Genomic DNA, 27,509 nt, shown 5'->3' on the forward strand with positions numbered 1-27,509 from the left:
GTTAGTGAACTCCATGTTTACACGTCTATTACTGTTGAACGCAATATCCAAACTTATCATGCATAGCGTCGTTTTGTAGGTTATGTCAAGACCTTTCAAATGTACTGGCAATACTATGTATAGTATTGCCAGATACGAGTTTGTAGCGCTTTGTACATAGCCGCGAATATCAAAAGACACAAAGGCGGAAGGGAGATATTTGCCAAACTAATAAAATAAAATTTCAAGGTTAACCAAAGTTATCAATAAATTACCTTTGATATAGAAAGATGGCACGAATATATGTATGTATGGAAAAGGTATCCCAAAGGAACTGTTTCCCGTCAAACTTACCCCTTTATAATTCTTGAAGAGGTTTAGTTGGCCCATTACTTTTTTTGTGCGACAAATTTGATTCGCAAATAACTGATTTGATTTTTGCACTTTGCTGCTTATATTCTTTTTAGGGTTACTTTGATATTTTGGTAGTATTTTCAAAAGCTCTTTCTGCTTATGCGCGAATTCGACGACTTTAACAATACACTTGAACATCACGAGTTAGGTACAGGATTTCGTCAGGATATATTGATAGGATTTTCCTCAAGGATTCAACTAGATTCCCTCAAGCCCTCTGTTGTAATCGTCTCATTCAGACTGAGAACTTCAATGGGGTCTGTCTGGGATTCAATGTCCGACTAGGGAACTTTTGCCGGAGTATAATTACTTTATGAACAATTGTAGACATTAGACTGGGCATTTGAAACTGGGTAATTTCCGAGTGCGCTTTTCTTTGATGCTATCAGTCCTCCCCTTGGCAATCAGATTTTTTGCCACTCTATGTATGAATGTCGAAATCTCAGAACGCCTGAACCTGTGAAAGTTTGTAAAAGTTAACACGAGAAAGTCAGAGGGGTGCAACGACCCGCCGAAATGCCATCCAAGACCGGATGCGCCAACAATAACATCGACGACGCTGAGCCAGTCCACTAACGCATTTCGCTTTAGCGAAAGCGATGTGCAATGGTCAGCGTAATGCGAGGCGGGCATGTGCGCGCTGGGTGACCGTTGAAGGCAGGAAACACCAGAAGGCACGAGGCGCTGACTAAGCGCTCTGGTGAGTCCGTTGCCTCCAACCGAAGACTTGGCGGCCTTAATAAATTTGATTTGTCTTTAGTTCGTAACAGACCAGAATTCAGAGCAGTTGGCTCTAATAAAATAACCATTTAATAATACAAACGTATTTGGTTTAATTGACGCCCAACGCGCTTAAGTGTCATAATAACGTAAAATCCGTAATAAAAAGATCCAGAAATCAAGGTCTCGTAATCGGGTTTTTGAGAACACTTCGGACTCGCGCGCTGCACAACAACAGTGAACAGCAACACACAAACAAAAATATCTAATACAAAAGCAAAACAACGCTGCACAACAACAGTGAACAACAACACACAACCAAAAATATCTAATACAAAAACAAAACAACGCTGCACAAGCAACTGTGAAAACCACTGCATATCAACAGTAAACAGCTAAATCAACGACAGCCAGAGGATAAACAGATCAACCAGCTACCGTCTTCGCTGCATTTCAATATACCAATATAACATGTAAGTGAGATCTTTATTTTCAATTTACCTCTTTTAACGTCAACCATTTTTGAAAAAAAAAACACATAATAAATAACGAAATAAAACAAATAAAAAAGATTGATTGCAATTAAAAGTTCAATTATAGTTATTTTCATTTACAAATTGTTTAAAAAAATTAATAAGGAAAATTAAAGTCTTTCCTAAAACGTAGTTCTTTCTCATACAAATTATAAAGTAAGAAATCGCAAACGTATCATTGTCCGATGTATAGAAACAGTAACGAAAACAACGACAGTGACGAGGACTTAATACAGAGCTATAAAGACATAAGAAATAATAACCAAGAAGGGGGTTACATTGCCGGTACTGAGACCGACGAAGATTTAGAATTAAACAACTTAATAGACGGCTTTACAGACAAAGTAAAAAGAATTTCATTATCAACACCAGGACCTTCAACAAGAGCCAACACCTACACAGGGAACCTCAGGTACCATTAGTAATAAAGATATAATTAGACTCATGGAAGCGGCCGTAAATGGCGCACTAGAGCATCAACAAAAAATATTCTCAGACAAGCTTAAAGAGGTTGAGAATAGGCAGAGAATAAATGAGAATGGACCCTTAGTGGTATACGAGAAAATACCACATAACTTAGCTATCCCTTGTAGCGAACCACTAGACTTAGTAAAGTCCATACCAAGTTTTGACGGAAAACAAGATGAGTATGTGGCATGGCGAACCGCAGCAGTTAACGCCTACGAAATCTACAAACCATATTTGGGTAGCTCTAGAACCTACCAGGCCGTAGGAATCATACGTAACAAGGTAATAGGCCCCGCGGGAGTAATGCTTACGTCACATAATACAGTACTTAATTTCGATGCTATAATAGCTAGAATGGACTGCGCAGATGCAGAACAAACTCCAATCGAGGTAACGCAGCAGCAAATGGTTACTATGGGTTAGGGAGAACTTCCCCTAATGACTTTTTATAATGAGATTGAGAAAAAGCTAACTCTTATTATTAGTAAGACTTTGTTGTCTTATGACACAAGTACTGCCGCTATCTTAAATAATAGATCACGGCAGGATGCATTAAACGCTTTTGTGACCGGCTTAAAAAAATCAGTCCGACATGTAGTTCTCTCAGCTGCGCCCAAAGATTTGCCATCAGCATTGGCCGTGGCTCAACGGGCACAGTCTTGCAATGAACGAGCCTGGTTCGTTGTAAGCTTTAATAAAAATTTAGAAGAAAAATCTTACAATTCGGAAAACCGTCGCCAGGGTAACCGTTTTCATAACACCCCACAAGGTAATAATCACAACAACTCCGAGGGTGCTTTCCAGAGAAACCAAAACAATAATGAACCGACCACTAGTAATCAAGCTAAAGACCCCCAATTTCCTAAAAACCAAGGACATAAGGGCCAAACGCAACAGAACAATGAATCAAATAATCCTCGAAAAGGCTATACGCAAAACCTAGGTCCTGAACCAATGGACGTCGATCCCACATCACGTTCTAAATTCAGGGGCGAGCAGACAGCTCGCAGTTGTCAACGGTTGAACCATACGACTGAAGAGCAGTCAAATGACAAGGAGTATAGGGTAAAGTCATCCCAGCGGATGCCATGCAGTATAAATCGAGGCAGATAACACGTCCGATTCCGAATCATGTAATTTTTTTAGGGGAACGTCCCTGCTCCCGTACATAATTCCACGGTCATACAAAAATAGAACAATAGTGTCTGATCCATCTATTCAATGTTAGGTCATACTTCTTCTTATTAAGCAACCTGAACGGATATGACGGAATTGTTGGACTGGATGTGCTAAAAATGGTCAATGCAAAAATGGTCAAAACAAAAAACATCATCGAGCATGATCATGGTACGGAACAAATTTTTTACTCAAAATGCAGAAATGTAAACTTTATTAACTTCGATGACGTGGACGTGCCAAACGCCGTCAACGAAGATTTCAAACAGATGATCAAAAACAGATCAAAAGCCTTTGCGGACCCAAACGAGTCCCTCCCCCTTAATATAAATACGGTCACCACGATCCGCACTGATGGGGAACCCGTATATTCAAAACTTTACCCATATCCGATGGGTGTAGCCGATTTCGTCAATACGGAGGTTAAACAACTTCTAGCAGACGGAATAATAAGGCCATCCCGGTCGCCTTACAATAACCCAATTTGGGTTGTTGATAAGGAAGGTTTTGACGAAGAAGGTCATAGGAAGAAACGTCTCGTTATTGACTTCAGGAAACTAAATCAGAAAACAATTGACAACCAGTATCCTATACCATCAATATCGACCATACTGTCGAACATTGGAAAAGCTCAGTACTTCACGACTCTTGATCTGAAGTCGGGCTTTCATCAAATTGAGCTCGCGGAGCGCGATCGAGAAAAGACAGCTTTTTCGGTCAACAACGGGAAGTATGAATTCTGCAGACTTCGCTTTGGTTTAAAAAACGCCCCTAGTATTTTCCAACGGGCCATAGATGATGTTCTGAGAGAACACATCGGTAAAACTTGCTATGTCTACGTCGATGACGTAATCATTTACTCCCAAACAATGGAAAGTCATGTCAACGATATAAACACGGTTTTAAAATCTTTGTGCGATGCAGGCATGAGAGTGACTGTAGAAAAATCTAAGTTCCTTAAAAAGAACGTAGAATATTTGGGATTCATAGTGTCCAGAGGGGGAATTAAAACTTCACCTGAAAAGTTTAAGGCTATAAAACAATTTCAAGCTCCATCCACATTGTTCAGTCTCAGGTAATTTCTGGGATTTGCCAGTTATTATGGATGTTTCATAAAGGGGTGACAACGGAAAAATTGGTGCAAGCCACTCAAAGAAAGTCAAACTGGAACTGACCAACGAGCAGCGAAAATCATTCGAAAAACTTAGAAACATCCTGGAGTCTGAGGATGTCATGTTGGCATACCCAGATTTCACTCAGCCATTTGACTTGACCACTGACGCCTCTGGAAGCGGCCTAGGGGCTGTTCTTTCGCAGAAAGGTCGTCCGACACCATGATTTCTCGCACGTTACGCGGAACCGAGATTTCAATGGCAACAAATGAATGAGAACTACTAGCAATAGTATGGGCTCTTCAAAATCTCAGAAACTATTTATATGGCGTAAAAAAGATAAACGTCTTCACCGACCATCAACCACTGACCGGTTCAATGTCGGTTAAAAATCCGAACCCCAGGCTCAAAAGGTGGAAAGCGTTTGTTGATGAACATAACGCACAAGTGTTCTACAAGTCGAGAAAAGAAAAATGCTTTAGATAATGAGGCACACTCCGAACACGCTACTATCCACAGCGAGGAATCGTTGACCTACACTGTAGAGTCAACAGAAAAACCTGTGAACTGTTTCAGGAACCAAATAGTGATCGAACAGGCGGATTTCCCGCCTATAAAGTCAATCATCCTTTTTAAATCAAAAACGCGTCACATTGTGCGATTTGTAAATCACAACACCGCACAACATTGCTTCGCTCACTAAAAGATTTAGTAAAAATAGATGTCGTCAAGCAATCCACTGCGAGCTACCTATACTCGCCTTCATTCAGCACGATTTAATCGTCGCTTTTCCCTTGACGACATTTAGACATTGTAAGAGCTTGGTCATCGATATAACAAACAGTACCGAACAAAGGGAAATTATGACCACGGAACACAATAGAGCCCATAGAGCAGGACAGGAAAACGTAAAACAGGTCCTTCGTGATTACTTTTTCCCAAAATGGGCCAGCTAGCAGCAGAAATCACCGCAAGTTGCAGAACGTGTTCCAAAGCAAAATACAATCATCACCCAGTACAACAAACAATAGCGGAAACACCAATTCCCGGTTATACTGGGGAAATTATCCACATATATATTTTCAACTGATCAAAAGCATTTTCTAACTTGTATCAACAAGTTTTCAAAATTTGCTATAGTCATACCAAATTATTCAAGAGCAATCGTAGATATCAAAACTCCGATACTACAACTAATAAATCCGTTCCCCAAAATAAAAACAGGTCTATCAACTCACAAACCATACGAACCATCCTAGAAAAAAGGTATGGTATACAGGTCTCAAATGCGCCCCCGTTGCACAGCACAATTAATGGCCAAGTTGAGAGATTTCATAGCACCCTAGCGAAAATCGCACGGTGCAACAAGATAGATCAAAACATAACCGAGGCGACCGACCCTTTTCTATTCGCAACAATAGAATATAACAGAACTGTCCACTCGGTTACAAATAAAAAGCCTCATGAAATAGTTCACGCTATTCCACCAGATCTTGCGGGCAAAATAAGAGACCAAATCAAAGAGGCTCAAGAGAAAACACTTAGGTACTCAAATGCACACAAAAGCAATAAACAATACCAAGTAGGCGAAAAAGTCTGGTTAAAAACCAACATACGCCTAGGTACCAAACTAACGCCACTCTGCTCAGAAGAGGTCATTGAGGCTGATCTGCGCACGACAGTGCTTATTAAAGGGAGGGTGGTCCATAAGGACATCCTTCCGTAAGAGGGTGCCCAATTTAATTTTTTATTTTTTATACATTTTTTCATATAACCACCTTTTTATACTTTAGTGACGTTTGTTACTCTATATTTTATATTTTACGCACTTAGGTTAGGAAACTTGCTGCTCCAGTTAGTCCTACTGACAACTCCCTCCTGGACCATAAAACTAAACGAATACTCACACGCTAACCACATACCAATAATGGACGCAGACGTTACTTTATGGGACGAGTTCAGTTACATGGGACATACAACGAACGTTAGATCGTACGAGACTTACGCGGACGAGACGAATCACGCGATGGACTTCTTCGTGAAGGAGCACATGAGACGGGTACTTGAAACTGACTTGGAACGAATAGAGACTCTTCTGGATACACTAAAGGTACGTCACCGACATGCCCGTAGTCTTAATTTTATAGGGACTGCTTTGAAAGCAATAGCGGGGACACCTGACTCTGACGACTGGGACCAGATGAGGCTTAGACAGGGACAGCTATCGGACTTGGTAAACGGACAGAAATACAATTGCAATTAAACACACTAACCTCATCTATGAGTTCTATTTTAAAATCAGACACCTTAGACACAGAACATTTGTACGAGACGATTTTGGCAAAAAAAAAACCGTGTTGTAATTCAAGAACTTGAAAATGTAATACATGCAATCACCCTTTCCAAATTAAACGTAATAAGTCCAATAATCTTGAATGACGTTGACGTAAAGGAGGTTGAAAGTAAACATCCCACAAACGTTAGCGTGTCAGACATTTTAGAGGAATATTAGATTTCGAGGACGGTAGCACGGTCGCGGATTGCGCGACGGAAACCTTCGCCGTCAAAAACTGCAATGTATCAGCGGGCACCACCTTCTGCAGGAGATCGAAAGCGCCAGCCTGCGCACAACAACTCATCTCTGGCATGGTCGCCCATTGCAACACCCAGCCTGGACACTTGGACCCAGTCACCATGATCGACGAGGGAATGCTCATCACCAACGATGTAACGATAAATATCACCGACGAAAAGGGAATAAGCCAGATAATATCAGGAACTTACCTGGTATCATATACCGAAAAAATTAAAATAAACGGCACCCTTTACGTCAACAATATCGGAACATCAAAGAAGAAAGCCGCAGTTTCAGCCATGGCTCAAGTAAACGTTCTGAGACATCTAGAGCGCCTTAGTCTGTCATAAATTCAAGGAATGAGCGTTAAAAATCTGCAGCACATCAACCACCTTCATTCCAGACTGCCATCAGGCAACACCTGGATCTTTTGCTCTGTCTCCTCCACAGCCTCAATAACCCTGGTCATCATCTTTCTCATCTACCTTCTGAAAGCCAAACGTCAACAACCGTCTAAGACCATTGAATCCGGGGACGACTTCATCTTAAGACAAGGAGGAGTTAACACGAGCAAGTCAGAGGGGTGCAACGACCCGCCGAAATGCCATCCTAGACCGGATGTGCCAACAATAACATCGACGACGCTGAGCCAGCCCACTAACGCATTTCGCTTTAGCGAAAGCGATGTGCAATGGTCAGCGTAATGCGAGGCGGGCATGTGCGCGCTGGATCACCGTTGAAGGCAGGAAACTCCAGACGGCACGAGGCGCTGACTAAGCGCTCTGCTGAGTCCGTTGCCTCAAACAGAAGACTTGGAGGCCTTAATAAATTTGATTTGTCTTTAGTTCGTAACAGACCAGAATTCAGAGCAGTTGGCTCTAATAAAATAACCATTTAATAATTCAAACGTATTTGGTTTAATTTATACACTATATTCTTTTTATATACTATATACTATTTATATAATTGAAAAGTATGTAACAGGCAGAAGGAAACGTTTCCGACAATATAAAGTATATACAGTGACATATTCACTCTTCATATAAACAGCTAAAGCCGATATTTTGGAAAGCTTCATTCTTAAGCTTCACTTAATGATCCGGTAAGCTTGACATATAAAACTAAGTAGAACTTAAAAGGCTTATGTTAATCCTCTGTAAAAGGTTTAATGGGCCGAAAGAATACATTTGTAAATTAGTTCATAACTGACCTCTGGTGAAAATTATCCAATAAAGATTATAAAAGTAAAAAGATATTTTTTTAATTAAATCTATCACCTTAAAAGTTTATTGGCGCAGTCGGTAGGATACTGAAAAAAGTGCTAGTAAACTCGTTATCCTTTGACAATCTAGTAAAAAGGGGAAACTTGTACGACCAAGTAACATTTTCTGATTGTACCCGCGAATTGGCCGCAACAAAGTGATTTCGTTTCGTTTAAAGTGACTAAAATCGGTATCCGCACAAGAACCTGTGCGATCGGCGTTAATTTAAAGACCTAATTTTGTGGCCTGCTTCGTGAAGTGAGACCGCCACTAAGGTGTAATACAATTAAACGGTGCACAGTGCAGTTCACTTAAGGCATAAGTCTCGACATACTGTAGCAGTCTGTGAACAAGAACAGAAACTAACTTATAAATAATACTAAATTGGCGTCAACTGCGGAAAATCTTTCTCAATTACTTCGGCAAGTACGCCAAGTACCGCAATTCTCTGGAGACCCATCAAATCTCAGCTCGTTCATCAGACGTATCGAATACCTGTTGAACTTATACCCTTCGAACGACGCTCGACAGAAGGCGGTTATATTTGGAGCCATCGAACTTCAAATTGTCGGAGATGCGGAAAAGGTTTCCCAATTTGAAATACACAACGAATGGAAAACTTTAAAAGACGCCCTAATCACGAAATTCAAGACTCAGACGCCCCTGGAGGAACTACTAGGAAGGTTGTATCGCACACCTTTTAGAGGTAACTTACGTCTATTCTGCAAACAATTAGACACTGTAATTATAAATAAGTTAACATTAGAAAATGACCGAAATAATATAGCGGTTTATACACAAGCAATGGCAACTACTATAAAAAATACAATTCAACGCTCACTCCCCGATAAGTTGTTCATGACCCTAGCGAGGCATGACATTTCAACCGTTCAAAAATTAAGATAAACCGCTCAACAAGAAGGTCTATACGAAGACCCAATTTCAAAAAAATCCGATAGTCAGCCAAGACTTAATTCAAATTCACTTAACACCTATAAACATAGAAACATTAATCAAATCAAAAACACTCACTCCAACCAACGATTCATTCACCCCTTTATTCCATTAACAAATCCCACACAGACCCAAAACACTAACGTAAGCAACAAGCCCCTCTTAAACAAACTCCTCCGACCAGACAACAGCAATTTAAACAGAACAGAAATTTATACAACGAATTAAGAACAGACTTACTTCAGGACCGTCAAAACGACAACCGAAACTACCCCCCCCCCCTATAAGCCGTATACGCCGTATAAGCGTTTAAAAGAAGGCAGTAGACAGATGACAGATCACGTATGCAGACAGATGAAATTCATCACCAGTACGAATTAGATTACGATAACGACGAACGGTTCCACGAAGATCAATTACAGAATACTCAGACAAAACCATTTCTGCAGATCAGCTATATTAAGCTGAAAATTTTCCAATACCAGCCTGGGATCCCACCAATACATAATCATGTTTAATAACCACAGGAATAGATGCGTAGTTGATACTGGCTCTTCAATAAACATGATGAGCTCAAACTTTTTAAACCTTCAAGTTAAAGATAAGCAATTAACTGTCCGAAGTATGACAGGCTATTCTAAATTAAATAAATATGTAGACCTTCCACCCAACAGTCTTTGTTAACAAACACAAATATTCTATATTCATTCATTTTCACCTTATTATGACATTCTATTAGGAAGAAAAATACTAATGGAAAAGAACGGTTTAATAGACTACTTTCGGAACGAAACAATAATTAACGAAACAAGACTCATTCACAAAGAACTAGATCCATGTGATGGGAACTCTTCAAAAAAATTTAATGCACTCTTACAAGAAAACAACTTTACATCAGAAATAAACTATGACATGGACAAGAACATAGACTCAGAACACACATTAATAGTGAAGAAACATACAGACTTACAAATTTATTAAAAGAGTTCAGTGACATTCAATATCGCAAAAATGAAAACCTTACATTCACAAGTATAATACGTCATAATATAAAAACCGTTCACGAAAACCCAGTTTTCAAAAGACCATACTCGTATCCGTTTGCCTACGAAGCAGAAGTAAATAAGCAAATTTAGGAAATGTTAAAACAAATACGCGAAAGTGACTCCCCTTACTGCAGTCCATTATGGATTGTACCCAAAAAGATAGATGCCTCTGGCAAACCGAAATTCAGGTTGGTCGTGGACTATCGAAATATAAATGAAATAACAATAAATGATAAATTTCCGATTCCTAATATGGACGAAATATTAGGAATTAATTAGGAAAATGCCATTATTTTACTACGATTGACTTAGCAAAGCTTTCATCAAATCGAAATGGACCCTAAATCTATACCATAAACGGCGTTTTCAACCAAACATGGTCACTATGAGTGTACCCGCATGCCATTTGGGTTAAAAAATGCTCCTGCAACCTTCCAACGGTGCATGAATTACGTCCTAAAAGACCTTATTAACAAGCATTTCCTTGTTTATTTAGATGATGTGATCATCTATTCAACATCTCTGAACGAACACCTAGACTCACTGAGAAAGTTTTTTGAGAAACTTAAAGAGGCCAATCTTAAACTCCAGAAGGCATACGACCAAATAAAGAGAAATTTAAAGCAACCGAAAAATTTCTTCTCCCAAAAACACCAAAAGAAATAAAATCTTTCTTAGGCTTATGCGGATATTACTGTAAGTTCATTCCAGATTTTGCAAAGATTGCAAAACCTCTGACAATATTTATAAAAAAAGGAGCTAAAATAGACATAAGAAACGAAGAATACAACAAGTCATTTGAAAAATTGAAAACACTTATAATGAACGACCTAATTTTGATTTGCCCTGATTTCACAAAAACATTTCAAGTCACTACTGACGCTAGCAATTTCGCCATAGTAGCCGTGTTATCGCAAGACAATAAGCCAGTAAGTTTTGCAAGCAGAACATTAAATGAACATGAACAAAATTATAGCACTATTGAAAAAGAACTTCTAGCAATTGTTTGGGCAACCAAATATTTCCGCCCATATCTATATGGCTAAAATTTGGCTAAATAATATTAAAGAGCCTAACACGAAACTGCAACGTTGGCGAATTAGACTTAGTGAATATAATTTCAAAATCAAATATTTAGAAGGTAAACTTAACCATGTAGCAGACGCTTTATCTCGCGTCAAAATTGAAGAAAACATGGTAGGCGAAGAAGAAAATATTTCAACAGCAGCAACAATACACAGTTCATCAGAAAGCAACGAAACCTACATTGATATTACAGAAAAACCAATAAACTATTTTGCAAGACAAATTGAATTTATTAATGATACCGTAGAGCAAGTAGAGGCAACGAAATACTTTTCCAAAACTAAACTGACCATCAAATACACTGACATGACCCTGACAAAGGCAACAGATATCCTCATTAAATACTTCTTAAATAATAACAGTGTTATTTACCTGGATTATCGTATTTTTAGTTTTTCAAAAATCATATCGAGAAACCATTAACCCACACAGTAACGTGAAAATTCTGAAAAGTATCATAAAGTTAAAAGATATAAAATCTTATCCTGAGTTTAAAGAATTTATTATTACTCAACATTCTAAATTGTTACATCCTGGTATTGAAAAAATGATACGATTATTTAAAGAAACTCACTATTTTCCCGATTATAATAAACTAATTCAAAACATTATCAATGATTGCGAAATCTGTAACCTGGCAAAGACAGAACATAGATCAACAAAACTTGCTTTCGAAATAACTCCAGAGACAAATAACCCACAAGAAATGTATGTTATTGATTTTTATGCAACTGACAACGAACAGTATTTATCCTGTATAGACGTATATTTAAAATTCGCTTCACTTATTAAAACAAACGGTAGAGATTGGTTAGAGGCAAAACGAGCCCTTACTAGAATTTTTAACGATATAGCAAAACCAAAGAAAATTAAAGCAGACAAAGACTCCGCGTTTGTAAGCACTTCTTTAAAAATTTGGCTAAACAACGGAGACATGCAAACAGATATTACCACAAGTAAAACAGGAATAGCAGACAGGAATACAGGAAACGCCTTCATAAAACCATAAATGAAAAAATCAGAATTATCAATACTGAGAACAATAGAGAAAATAAAGAAACACGAATGGAGACAATTTTATACATATACAACCACAAGACTAAACATAACACAACCAGACAGATACCGGCTAACATCCTTCTTTACGCAGGAACACCTACATATGAAACCCAGATAATTAAATAAATTAAAATCAAAAAACTTAACAAAAAACGACAGGATTTCGAAATCGGTACAAAATTTAGAGTAGCACCCTTGACGAGCGCAAAATCAAATAATCCCTTTAGAAAAATAGGCAGAATAGAACAATTAGACGAAAAACAACGAAATTAATAGAGGCCAAAACGTTATTCGTTATAAAAGCAAATTCAAAAAGAAAAAGACAGTTAATGACAGCAAATACTTGCAGCAAACCGACACCTCCCAATCATCGGACTCATAATCACCATAATAACTTGTATTGCGACACAAACTACAGCAGGAACAATCGAAATCAACCCAATAGAAAACAATCAAGGATTTATCTTGTTTGAATCTGGAACAATACAAATCCCCATCACCTTTATGCATCACTGTCTCACCATAAATATTACAGAAGTTGAAGAAACATTTAATAGTATAATTAAACAATGTCAAGAATTTAAAAATGTCACACAAATTAAATATTTAACCGAGAAAATGGAAAGAGAAATAAATGGCATACGCATCTCAGAACGAAACAAACGAGGACTGGCTAACTTTGTAGGTTCCACATTAAGATATCTTTTTGGCACACTAGACGAAGACGACAGACAACATATTGAACAACAAATTTCGACTCTATCACAAGACACAGTACACGTTATTGACAGTCTCAATAATGGCATAGAAATAATTAACAACCAGTCCAATTCTTTGAAAAAGGAACAAAAATTGAATTTATTAATATTTAATATTGAACATTTTACCGAATATATCGAAGACATCGAAATGGGTTCACAACTAACACGACTAGGAATATTTAATCCTAAACTACTAAAACATGACAATATTGGCAACGTTAATTACAAAAATCTGATAAACATAAAAACTTCCGCCTGGTATAACGTAGCTACTAATGAAATATTCCTAATGTCCCACATTCCTATGAATACAATTGAACAACCAACTTTCATAATAGCACCTTACCCCGACAATAATGGCCAAATTATTAAGGAAAATATTGAAGGCAAATTCTTCTCACATAACAACTATGTTCTAAATACACTAACAAAGAATATTGTCAAAGACCATTGCATAGCTAATATAATAAAACACGAACACCAACTTGTACTTTTCAAAAATATCGTAAACAATCCTATATTCAATACATTAAACCAAATATACCTCTAACCTGGAATATGACAAGATAAAAACTTTATCACAATTGTAACGATCAAGATATTTATATTGAAAATAATAAAATCATAAAAATATCCAACTGCAATGCAGAATTAAAACAAATTACAATATCTAATAGTATTCAACAATACACAGATGTAATATTTACTGAACACAATGTAACCAAAGTCGAACCAATGTCACACATAGAAATTAAAGAAATGATTTCGTTAAACAATAAGAATAACACAATTAACAGAAACATACTAATAATCTTCATATTTGTTTTGTTTTAACTTACATATTTTACTTTTATATGAAATGTAAAACAGCGCCTCACAAAATTATTATCTCTTACCTAATACCAAGTAAAACCCTAAACAAAAATATCGAAAAAGAAACAGAATCAAAAACAGAAATTGTTGAAATTAAAAATGCAGTACCACAATTATATCCAGAAATAATCGCTTGAAGACAAGCTAATATCTAAAAGGTGGGGGATATTCACTCTTCATATAAACAGCTAAATAAATAAATCTTCAAAAGCCTCATAAATAACATTCTCATAAGACACCAACCCCTTAACGGTAATAACTTAATGATCCGGTATGCTTTACATATAAAGCTATGAAGAACTTAAAAGGCTTATGTTAATCCTCTGTAAAAGGGCCGAAAGAATATATTTGTAAATTAGTTCATAACTGACCTCTGGTGAAACTAATCCTATAAAGATTATAAAAGGAAAAATATATTTTTTTTTAATAAATCTATCACCTAAAAAGTTTATTATATATTCTTGATGAGGATCAATAGCCGAGTCGATCTGGCCATGTCCGCTGTCCGTCAGTCCGTCAGTCTGTCCGTCTGTTCGTATGAACGCCTCGATCTCATAAACTACAAAAGCTAGAATGTTGAGATTAATCATGCTTCCAGAGAAATAGACGCAGCGCAAGTTTATTTTTAAATGTTGCCCACTCCAACGCGCACAAACCGAACAAAACTGTCACGGCCACATTTTTTTTATATATTTTGTAAATTTCTACAGATTTGCCAAAAAACTTTTTGCTACCCCCGCTCTACGCCCACAAACCGCTCATAAATGTCACGCCCACAATTTTGAAAATTTTTTTCATTTTTGAATATATTATCTTAATTTCTGTAGATCTGCCAAAAAACGTTTTGACATGCCCTTTCCAACCGCCAAAAACCATCCAAAATATTTTTTAATTTTATTATTTTTTTTCTATTTCTACCGATATTCCAGAAAATTTTTAAACTTCTCGTTTACACATCCACTAGCTGAGTAACGGGTATCTGATAGTCGGCGAACTCGACTATAGCATTCTATATTGTTTTAGTTCCTAGTGTCGTGGAAGTATTTGATAACTTATGCAACTTATTCATTAACTTGTGCCTCAGAGACGACACATTGCGCCATCATCGTGCTGGATTGGTCTGGTAGCAAACCGATTGTGGAGCCAGCGGACCACTTTGAATAAACGGAATAGACATTAAATGGACTCTATTTTACCGGTTTTGATAGCGTGAATTGCGGTTTCTTTGTGGAGGCCACAGAGTTCTCTTATTTGTAATTCTTTGTTCGATTGTTAGGAAAATTATCGCTACCAAGAAGAGAGCTAATTGCTTTGAAATCGCAATAGATTTTTAGATGAAAATGCTGTTTATATGTGGAAGCGATCTATGGGTCGAAAAGTGGGTAGTTTAATATAAGGTCATAACAGGGTGTACATTTATATGTACGATGCGACAACGGTGATTTTTTTATGCGATTTATTCTGCAGTCCAATAGTATCGACTGGGGTGTGATCTTGGATTGGTGTTTTTTTTTGTATCGATTTGTGTTAAGATAGATGCACCGCGCACTGTTATAGATTTGTAGGTTTACTAGAATACATAGCTATTCTTTGAGTATATGTGATGTGTGTTTCTGGAAGTGAAATTTTTTTGGAGTCGAATGGTTTTGTTAAGATAATTAATTTGTTGTTAAGATAGACGTTCATGATCCATTTCAGTAGTTTAATTGTCATTACTCCTTGGCATTATATTTATTTGTGTCTGTACAGGCAAAAACTTTATGTTTCAATCTAGTAAAGATACAGCTCAGGTCGGTTTTTAGGAGCTTTTTGGTTTTATTTAGAAGATTTGTTGATATTTTAACTTTATTTTTGGCATTGTTTATTGCTTCAGAATTTATGACATGGAATCAGGAAATGCACTTGGTGGAACTCGTCCTATTTGTAGCTAATGAGGAATTTGTGGAAAGAGTGTTGCGTGCTTCGGTTGGTTCAAATGAGAGACGGAAGAGTATAGAGATCTATGGTGGTGGTGTTTTTTGTATTTAGTATGAGCTTTTCATCTATTCCTCATTGATTGTTGAAAGAATTACACTATTGCAATTAAAACACCGGACCTCAGTAATTATACCCGTTTATTTGTAGATTAAAAATATATGCTTGCTTCATTGAATAGAATGATACGATACAGGTAGAAGCGTTTCCAAACATTTAGGTTAAGCATATATATTCTTTTACAGGATTACTTTCCGAGTCGATCTAAATAGATATTAGATAAGAATCCTGTTTGCTTTGACTCCGATTCGGATTTGAATGTTATGTCATCGTATCGCGGAAGAACACAAGAGGTGGCTTGGGCTGTCGAACGAGAACTTTACGGCGAAATATATTTTTAATGAGAATCATATGCCACTTTCGCTTTAATATCAATCGTTCACTAGCGATTTTAAAAATAAAAAAGAATACTATAGTTAAGTTCCTAGACTATCAGCTACCCCTTACTCAGCTACCTGAAGTGCAAAGTAGAAATTTCAAAATTTTAGGAGAAAGAGGGAGCAGTTTGAAAGGATTGTGGGCTGGGAAAAAAGTTTTAAAATTTTATTCACACATTGATACACTTTGGCACACTGATACTTTTGCTAATATACAACGGCAAATAAAATTGAAATATATACTCGTACCATGGTATATGTATATGGTACCAAGGATTGAAAGCTAAATTCCAATATATAAATCTGGTGAAGTTACCTGAAATCCTTGTTGTGATGTTACTTGATACTTCTCCCATTTAGCCATTACATCGCTTACTTTCTCCTCCGATGAAAGACTCCTCTCCGAGTTTCCTATTACTTCATAAATGGAATATCCCTTTGCATTATCCTGTAATCCGATCTTTTTCTTTATTATGGCCAACACGTCATTTGCTGTGGAGCTTGGTTGAAACTCGATTGAGTAATATTGCCCATCCATAAAATAAAATTTAGCGTAGCATGGTCTGCGATTTGTAGTACACAAAATTTCCTCTCTGCTTGGTGTCCACTGACGACGCCTTGTCCCTTGGGTTCTGAAAAAACACTATCAAATAAAAAATTACGTTAGTTTTTTTTTAGGATATACTAGATTTGTTGAAAAGTATGTAACATGCAGAAGGAAGCGTTTCCGACCATATAAAGTGTATATATATATTATTGATCTGGATCAATAGCCGACTGGATCTGGCCAAGTCCGTTCGTCCGACCGTCTGTCCGTATAAATGCCTCGATCTCAGGAACTACAAAAGCTAGAATGTTGACATTAAGCATGTAGATTGTCAAATACCTCACCACACGGTACTTCACTTTACAGGTCATAACCATGTTGTAGAACAACATGGCCAGCCTTGTAAGCCACGGCGGTGATTCAAGTAAAGGCAAGGATTGGGGGTTTTGAAATTTTTTGAATTAAGAGCCTTGATTGATAGTGGAACAATCATTTCAGAAGAGTCTCAACAGATTCTAATATATTAAAAATTTTGTACACATACAAAAATAAGTGGAGTATCTTTCACAGGAACGTAAATTTTTAAGCACAAAAAAATTCTCCAAAAAATTTGGAAATTGAAAACATTTGAAAGCACTCCAGTCAACACAATTAATGTTGATCAGAAAAAATTTAAGAGCTTTAAATTAGCTGACACCGCTTTTAATAAACCTCTAAATTTTGGAGCAGACGTATACACTCTGTACATACTGCAGAATGGAGTTATAAAAATATACTGTCTTCTTGGGTCAAAAACAGATTTCGGATGAATAGTTTCTATATGTAAAAATTCCAAAGAAAAAGAAACTATTGTAGAATTAAAAGATTTAGATCGCTATTGGGAAGTTGAAGAAGAAAAAAAATGATATGGAGTCTTACATCTGTGAAAATAAATTTATTAAAACTTCAAAAAAGGATTCAGATGAGATAGTCTCAATTCCATTCCAGGAGGATGTCACCTTAGGAGATTCAAAAAAACAAGAAATAGTTGGCTACATGAATTTGAAGACAAATTGAAAGGAAATGAGAATTTTAAGATTGCCTACACTGAATTCATGAAAGAATTTATTGATTTAGGTCGCATGGGTGAAGTGAGTGATGAAGGCAAAAATTTCTTACCGTGCAAGGCTATGATTAGAGATTCAAGCCTCGCTTTCAAGTTGAAAGTAGTTTTTTTTTGCTTCATTAATAATAATAACAAAATAACAAAAACAAACACCGAATAACAACACTTTGAAGGACATAATGTGGGTTGGGCCACGAGTTCAAAAATATATTTTTTACATCATTATTAAATGGAGAAAATATGTACCGACAAATAAAAATAAATAATGATGATAAAAAATATCAATATATTTTATGGAGAAATTCTCCAGAAAAAAATATTTATAATTATAAATTAACCACCGTCACTTACGGAACTGCAACTGCACCATATTTGGCTACCAAATATTAGATATTATAAGTGAAATAATTATGAATGATTTCTATATGGATGACTTACTGACTGGAGCTGATTCGGTAGAAGAAGCTAATAATTTAATAGCATTAATTGCACAAGAATTGGAGAAGCTAGGATTCAACTTAAGGAAATGGATTACCAACAATTTCAAAATGCATATTAAGAACTCTTCCGCAAAATTTTCCCTTTTCTTATGCCTTGTACTCGTCTGCCAGGATCATGAGTGCTTCTAGGTTGTATACGTGGTAGGATGTCAACGCTATTTGTAGGTCTGGCGTGCAGTCCATAATGATCTCTAGCGGTTTCTTTTTCTCGTATCCCTTATTAGGGTCTACATAGAAGGTATATATATTCTTGATCAGGATCCGAGTCGATCCGTCTCGGCCATGTCTGTCTGTCCGTATGAACGCCTCGATCTCAGGAAGCTATAAGGCTAGAATGTTGCAAGCAGCTTCTAGAGACATAAACGCTGCGCAAGTTTCTTTCCAAATGTTGCCACGCCCACTCTAACGCCCACAAACCGCACAAAACTGTCACGGCTACACTTCTGAAATTTTTTCAATTTTTATATATATTGTATAATTAATTATATAATATTGTATTGTTTATATTGTAAAATTCTATAGATTTGCAACACACCCATAACTTTGGAAAATGTGATATTTTTTCATTTTTTTATATAATATATCTTGTAAACTTCTATAGATTTGCCAAAAATTTTGCCCCACTCACAAAGCGCCCAAAAATGTCACGCCCACGCTTTTGAAAAATGTTGTGATATTTTTTCACTTTTTTATATATTTTGTAAATTTCTACAGATTTGCCAAAATACTTTCTGCCACGCCCGCTTTAGCGTCCACAAATCACACAAAACTCTCACAACCACACTTTTAAAAAAATTTTAAGTTTTTTTCATTTTATTATTTTTTTTTCGAATTTCTACCGATGTTCCTTAGGATTTTTAAATTTCTCTTTAGCACTTCCACTAGCTGAGTAACGGGTATCTGATAGCCGGGGAAATCGACTATATCATTCTTTCTTGATTATTTTTAAATTTTTTGTTTCTGCTGTCATTGGTTATTTTGTGTCTGGACGTCGCTGGAATTGACACGCTGACGCTCCCTCGCTGCTGTCCGTTGGGACTTCTCTAATGTTTGTTTTGCATTGCACGTTCCTATGGAGGGTTCTGAGTGAGCATCAGAAAGTGTGGGCTTCTTAGCACTAAGGGTGCTTTTCAAATAGTCTAACTTAGCTTGTTATTTACAGGCTGTACACCAGTTAGGCGGTTTTTGTTGGGCGTATAATAGCCACTTCATCTGACCAATTCTTTATTGTAGGAGGTTCTGCGCCCTTCGAGGAATAAATGTTGAATGAATTTAAAATCCAATCGGTGGCGGCTGCGCTGCCCGCAGAAGTTGGCAGCAGCCGGACTGCTTATGCGCACACTTATATCTATGCACACTTATACATAGAGCGTGAGCGCGACAGAAAGTGTATATGCACGCATCGCCTGTGTGCTTCGATCATGGGAATTTGCTGACACTGCTTTATGGTCAGGCTTTTATGTTTACGTAATTAAAGTGTAATAAAATGTTGCAGTTTGTACAGTGTGTACAGTGTGTGTGATATATGCATATTACAATACAAACACATTTTAGCACTCTGTTGCAATGTGTATATAAACAGTCCAGACCAAGTGCAAGCGCACCCTCTTGACGGCTAACATACATAATTGAATAGTCAGCGTTCTCACGCTGGCCAAGCGCTGATTGCGTGCCTATAGGACCTCCTACTGCGCTGTCGCTCGGCGACGGTTCGATTATAAAATATATAAATAATAAAGCAGCCCTGCTTCCAGCCTTGGGCTACGAAAACCCTTGTATCTTAAGAACAATTGACAAATATACATCGATTGGAGCGGGACCTTCCCTGACTCTGAACTATGGATTACGCCATGGCAAGGAATGCCCCAGGCAATCAGGTGGGCAGGAAAATAACGTCTGATTTGAGTAATTTCTCCTTTCTTGTTACAAGTCTCAGCCCCTCGACTTGTGGGCACTTTACATTTTAATAAGAGAGCTTTAAAAACCTGACCCCAGCTAATCGATTTAAAGAAGCAAAAAGGCTCACCCGTTGCATAAATTTCCTTAAAACTGGCAATTGCAATGGAAATTGCAGTGCATGTGGATCTAACACCACACTCCCCTTCATCTTGGAATCTTGGCCACGCGGTCATCACAAGAATGATCACAGTTTAGAGAAACGCTTGCCTCTGACTTACATCATGCCGTAGAGCCCTTCGCATTGCATGAAGTCCTATGCTCCTCTTTAAGCACAGGATGTCAGTAATGGGTGCCAGTAAAGGTGTCAGTAAAGTGCCACTGCCACCGTATTAGTGAAAAACAGTTCAGACACCTTGCCGTGCACTTCTTGACTCGTGTTTTCAACTGCGCCTTATAACATATCGATTCTTCAATCAGCTTCAACTTAAGAAGACAAAATCATCCACTTGCTTTTCTGGGATAGGCGATTCTAGTTATGAGACAGATGGTTCGTCAGTAAATATTTTAATGCGATCTCAAACTTCTAAATACTCGACCGACATCACTCCTGTTTTTACCTCCCATATTACCGAAATTCAGGTCTGCTTTAACATTGACATTTGCATACATACATTGACATTGAACATACCCCAAAATCTTAAGCTCGAAGACCCTCATCATTCTCAGCAGTTCGTAAGTGTAAGTGTAAGCATGACAAATTTTTAGAACCTATTAAACTCTCTTGGTACCTCAGCTGTGTGATAATCTTTCGTTCTCTAAAAATCTAAGCTCCACTTTTCTCTTGCGCCTGCACCTTTGGCTTATCGTTTTTCTGATCGTTCTGCAGTTAAGTCCCTGATACACTCACTTTTGTAACCCTCGCATCAAAGCCATAGCCGAAATCATTAATATAAATCGTCTTTTCATATTAAAAAAACTTATTAGCTTGTTAGGCTATGACAAAATAAATTACACAATGATTACCCACACCTCTAATATCTAAAAAGAGACTAATCTTGAGATCTCAAATTCCTCAATATACTACAATATTCCTACAATATTCCTCAATAATCCCAATCCATAAAAACGGGTCAAGACAAGCCATCTCTAGATTTCTACCGACCTATATCACTCAACTCTTGGATATCCAAATAAAAAACTGGTGTTTTAATTCTATCTCTCGGAATGTGGGATATTATCAGAATTTCGTTCGTATTAGATTTAAGCCAAGCAGAAGTTTTGATATTAAAAATATTAAGAATTGACGTGAGTTAATGAATCGTGTTATAAAAGTTTTGGATTAAAGATACCTAAGCGTGTATACCTAAGTTGCAAACCAAGTTCTGCAGAGGTATTCTTTAATTAGGTTCTTAGCAAGGGTATCGGTCATTTCTTTATAACTGATTTTTATTCTAGTTTTATAGAAATATTTTATTATCTGGACGTCGTCAAAACTGTCTTTTATGAATTCTAATTGTCTGTTATAATAATTAAGGGGCCTCTTCTTCTGTTGCACTATGTACAGTAGGTTTATGCTCTTAGGATAATACAGCACCTATAGCTATATCACACGCATCTGTTGTTAGCGTAAATTTCTTTTCGATGTTAGGGCAAATTAGGATTGGGTCGGACGTGATGAGTACCTTTAGTTTCTCGAAGGCGGTCATGTGGCAATATCTTTTGTGTTAATTACTGCTCCCTTTTTCAATTTAAGTGTCATAGCTTTTTCTATTTTTGCAAAATTGGGAATGAATTTACGGTAGAATCCGTAGAGTCCAAGGAAAGATTTTATTCTCTTTGTGGTTTTAGGGATAGGGAAATTAATAATTGCATTTATTTTGTTAGGCTTGGGATTTTACCGTCTGCCGTGATAATGTGACCGAGAAATTCTGTTTCTTTCTTCAGAAATTCACATTTATCAAGTTGCAATTTTAGATTAGCTGATCGTAGTTTATCAATTACCCTTTGTTGCGGATTCCTACTCTGGCAGTCAAAGAGATCGGTTGTGTCGCGCGCATGCAAAAGTGATTTATTTTTTGCTTATCGGTGCATTCCCTTTTGTGCTCAAAATAGCACAAATCATTTATTTGGGCGCTGCTTTGAGCGGTGTCGGCAGTTTGACAAAAACAAAAAGTGCATCAGGTGAAGTGCATTCAAACGGTGCTTTCTGCCCTTCGGGCAAGTCATCTACCTCACCCCGCGCAGAACTGCACAAGAGGTAAACAAACTTTGCTTATCAGTAAAACCGAACTGTTTATGCTCTGTTCCGGACATTTGGGCCCGCAAATTATTTGTTGAATATTAAGACAATATAAAAACAATGAATGAAAACAGTTTCGATGACTCTCAGCTTATAAAGAAGCAGATTGATCATGAAAAAATGTTCTCAATAGCTGGAAAATTACCTAGTAAGATTAGAGATGAGTGCCGATCAGAAATTCAACGCATTACATGTAATAAGTCTCAAAGTAGTCCCACCACAACAACAGTGACATTTTCTAGTGCCAGTAGCAGCACCATATACACAATGGCAAATCCCACAATGAGCAGCATCTGTTCTGGTTCAAGTGTAGCAAACCAAGAATGTTCCCAATTGACCAGCCCCGACATTGCAGCAAAAAATCTAAGCGGTGCTGCCAGAAGATTACTGGATGATCAAAATCGGAAAGCAGGCAAGAGAAAAAATGCAAAGCCACTGTCCCCCATTCTTAAACCGAAAAGAGTGAGCAGTACCCAGGGCCTGCACTTGGTCCCCACAATTAACCAGAAGGCAAGCTCTAGTAACAGGTTCGCTATTCTCGACACGGACATCATTACTAATGAAGAAAACGGGGAAAACATGATGTCTGAGGATGCCGATGATGCTAGTGCCCGCATGGACGAATTTCAATCTGCAGAAAACAATACTGCCAATAAATCCCAGGAAACATCTAACGCCAACAATCAACTCAAAGATTTTAAAAAACCACCCCAAATTGTTGTTAATATTAGCAACTTAAATGACCTATTTGAGCTCATACAAGAAAAGGCAAGTCTAGATAACGTCGTAGTCAAAGCTAACCAAGGGGAAACAGTCAGAATATTTCCCAAAGACAGTGACACTTACAGAAAAATTGTTAGCTATATGGATGAAATTGGTATGCAGTTTCACACTTACCAAATGCTGACAGAAAAAGCACACAGAATTGTAGTAAGGGACTTACATCACAGCACACAAAACAAAGATATAACGGCCGATCTGAAATGTTTAGGCTATGAAGTACTTCACATTCACAACCCTAGTTCAAGGGTTAATAAAGATGAAAAACTCAATATTTTTTTCATTAACATTAAGCCCTGCCCTAATATTAATGAAATTTATCACGTAAAGACCCTTTGCCGAAAGAAAATACGGATCGAAAGGATGCGAAAGTCTAGTGAAATTGCACAATGTCGACGTTGCCAGGAGTATGGCCATACAGCTAAATACTGCCGCAGACATCCAAATTGTGCCAGGTGTGGTGAAAATCACCAAACCACACAATGTACACGTCCTGTAGATGCTCTGCCCACATGCTATCACTGTTCTCACGATCACATGGCTAGTTATAAAGGTTGCCATAAGTACCAGGAGCTACTCCGCAGATCTATGGGGCCTGCGAAGAAGGCGAATCACTTAAATAGGCAGAATCATGGGTTCAACCATAGAGATCAGCAACAGTTTCCTTCCGTGCAGATTAATCGCCGTAAGAGTACCAACCAGTCAACTGAACATCAGCAACCAACACAACAACACCAAAATATGGTACAGCATCAACCATCTATAGGCCCTGGGGTAAATACAAAAGTATCCTATGCCACAGTAGCAAAAGAATACTCTAATACAACTCCCTCCAAGGATGGACCAGCTCAGCGACGTTTATATAACTTACAAACGCAACAGTTATCGCAGCAACAACGACTGAACACTCAGCAAAATAATTCACTTGACGTCCAAGCATTGTTACAACAGCAACAACAACAGTTTCAAGAATGGCAGCAGCAAATGCAACAACAACAACAACATCAGTTTCTTATGTGGTTGCAACAGCAGCAACAAGATCAGCAACATCACAGAAATCAAACCAATCAACGACTTGAAAAACTCGAAAGAATGGTATTTGAAATAACCACCATGTTAAAGCAAGGAGCTGGGAATGAACATACCTACCAGCTTTCTAACAACGCTCCACACCCACAATGAATCCACTAAAGATTCTTATTTGGAATGCTAACGGCATTTCAAGAAAAGCTAAAGAAATTGAGCTTTACGCGCACAATAATAGCGTGGACATTCTTCTTGTGACGGAACTTAGAATTAAAAGAGGGGATACTGTTAAGATATATGGTTATGCTTTCTATCCAGCATTTAGGCCATCGCAAAATAATAATAGCGTTGGTGGAGCAGCCGTGTTCGTTAGGACAACTCTTCGCCATTTCCCGCAAAGGGTCATAGAGACACGCAGCATACAAATGTCTACAGTAAAAGTAGCTACAGGACTGGGTGACGTGCAGTTCGGCGCCATTTACTGTCCTCCCAGTGTTAGAATCGATGAAAGACAATTTACTGACACAATACGCTCTTGCGGCCAAAGGTATTTGATTGGTGGCGACTGGAACGCCCGACATTGGCTTTGGGGCGACACCTACAGTTCACCCCGTGGGCGTGAGCTAGCGGAAGCCATCTCTGTCACTGGAGCTAAGATTCTTGCAACTGGTTCGCCAACTAGGTATCCTTATGTACCCAGTCATACGCCTTCCTGCATTGACTTCGCGGTGCATCATGGTATACCAGATTCCCTAACAAGTATAACACAAAGTTGGGATCTGGACTCCGATCACTTGCCTTTGATCATCAGTATTGTGTCAGATAGTACCCATGTGAATCCAAGTCCACGATTAGTCACCAAGCACACTGACCCGCTCGCTTTTAGTCAACAACTGGAGAGCATGATTCCGTTGAACATCACGCTAAATTCTGGTGAAGAAATTGAAATGGCTGTTGATCACCTTACACAAAGTATTCACAGGGCTGCGACTGCATCTACGCCTTCTGTTCCTCGGACAGGCACCCCCTATGGAATATCCCTAACAAGAGAGGCTAGAGAGCTCCTGACACAGAAAAGGAGACTCAGAAGGCGAGCAATCCGATCTCAAGATCCCTGGGACCGCATCTTATGGAACCGTGCTGCAAAACAACTACGAAATGTGGTAAGAGACCTTCGAAGTATCTTTTTTGAGCAGAAGCTGGCTTCTATGGGCTATACGGTGGATGCTGGGTATTCACTCTGGAAGTCCACCAAATCCCTCAAAAGACAACCGTTCAGACAGGTACCCATTAGATGCCCGGGAGGTGAACTTGCTAAAAACGAGGAGGAACAGGCCAATTCCTTTGCAAATCATTTGGAGACTAGGTTCACCCATTACCAATTCGCTACAATGGAGCAGAATCGAGAGACGCTTGACAGCCTAGAGATACCCCTACAAATGTCGCTACCAATTAAACCAATCAGGGTTGAGGAAATTGCCGAAGTCATTAAATCAATGCCAATAAAGAAGACTCCTGGCATCGACAATGTCTGTAATGCCACGTTAAAAGCGCTACCTCTCCGAGCCATCCTATACATGGCGAAAATATTTAATGCTATATTTAGGGTGCAGTCCTTCCCAAAGCAGTGGAAAATGGCAGCAATTCTCATGATACATAAGCCTGGGAAACCTGAAGAGGATCCGGAATCGTATCGGCCCATAAGTCTGCTGTCTTCGCTATCCAAGATATGGGAAAGGCTGATTGCCAACAGACTAGGTGACTTTATTAAGGAGCGCCGTATCCTCCCAGATCACCAGTTTGGATTTCGACAGGGACACAGCACTGTGGAGCAGGTTCACAGACTGGTTAAGCACATTATTCAGGCGTTTGACGACTTGGAATACTGCAATGCTGTATTTATTGACATGCAGCAAGCATTTGACAGAGTCTGGCATATCGGCCTACTCTGCAAAATAAAAAAGCTGCTTCCAGCACCATACTATGGAGTCCTGAAATCTTACCTGGAAGATAGGAAGTTCATGGTCAGGGTCAGAAGCACCTATTCAACCCCTTGCTACATGAGAGCTGGAGTTCCGCAGGGCAGCGTCCTCGGCCCGCTGCTCTACTCAATATTTACCGCGGATTTGCCTTGCCCAAATATGCACCATATGGAAGCTCCCAGGAAGGCCCTACTCGCCACTTACGCTGACGATATCGCACTGTTATACAGCTCCAGTTCTTGCACTGAGGCAGCACGTGGCCTCCAAGAGTATCTCAATACTTTGGCTGCATGGTGCAAAAGATGGAACTTAAAGGTGAATCCACATAAGACCATCAATCCTTGTTTCACCTTGAAGACTCTCATTAGGCGCACACCACCCATACAATTTGATGGCGTAACCCTAGAACAACCTCTGCAGGCTAAATACCTCGGGATCACCCTTGACAAACGGTTGACCTTTGGCCCACACTTAAAAGCTGCGGCACGGAGATGCGGTCAGAGAATGCAACAACTGCGATGGTTGATCAACAGAAGAAGCACCATGACACTTAGAGCCAAAAGGGCAGTATACGCCCACTGTATAGCCCCGATCTGGCTATATGGAGTGCAGATCTGGGGTATTGCTGCAAAATCGAACTATAAACGCATTGAGGTCTTGCAAAATCGTGCAATGCGTGCCATCACCAACTGCCCATACTATGTACGTAGCTCAACCCTTCAACGGGACCTTAATCTGCATACAGTGGAAGAACAGATCTCAAGGCACACAAGCAGATACAGTGATAGGCTTAAAAGACACCACAGCATGCTAGCAAGACGCCTACTCCCTGCCAGGCCTCTAAGAAGGCTTAAAAGAAAGGGCTTTGCCAAAACAATTGGACAGCTTTAAAGACCCCCTCGACGTTTGAGACTCTGTTGTTGGTCTTCCCACGATAAGTGA

The 27,509-nt window shown here is 38.4% G+C and overlaps 1 protein-coding gene across 1 annotated transcript in view; it reads right to left on the minus strand.

Annotated features, from left to right (window-relative positions):
* The window catches only part of LOC26526255 (unconventional myosin-VIIa), a 713,556-nt gene that overhangs the window by 101,448 nt on the left and 584,599 nt on the right, over nt 1-27,509 (minus strand). The window contains exon 20 of the mRNA XM_026976734.1: nt 16,746-17,072. Coding sequence (XP_026832535.1) covers nt 16,746-17,072 — 327 coding nt within the window. The remainder of the gene's footprint in view (nt 1-16,745; nt 17,073-27,509) is intronic.

This window comes from Drosophila erecta, unplaced genomic scaffold (genome assembly GCF_003286155.1).
Source record: "Drosophila erecta strain 14021-0224.00,06,07 unplaced genomic scaffold, DereRS2 tig00000021-arrow-pilon, whole genome shotgun sequence".
Lineage (NCBI taxonomy): Eukaryota > Metazoa > Arthropoda > Insecta > Diptera > Drosophilidae > Drosophila > Drosophila erecta.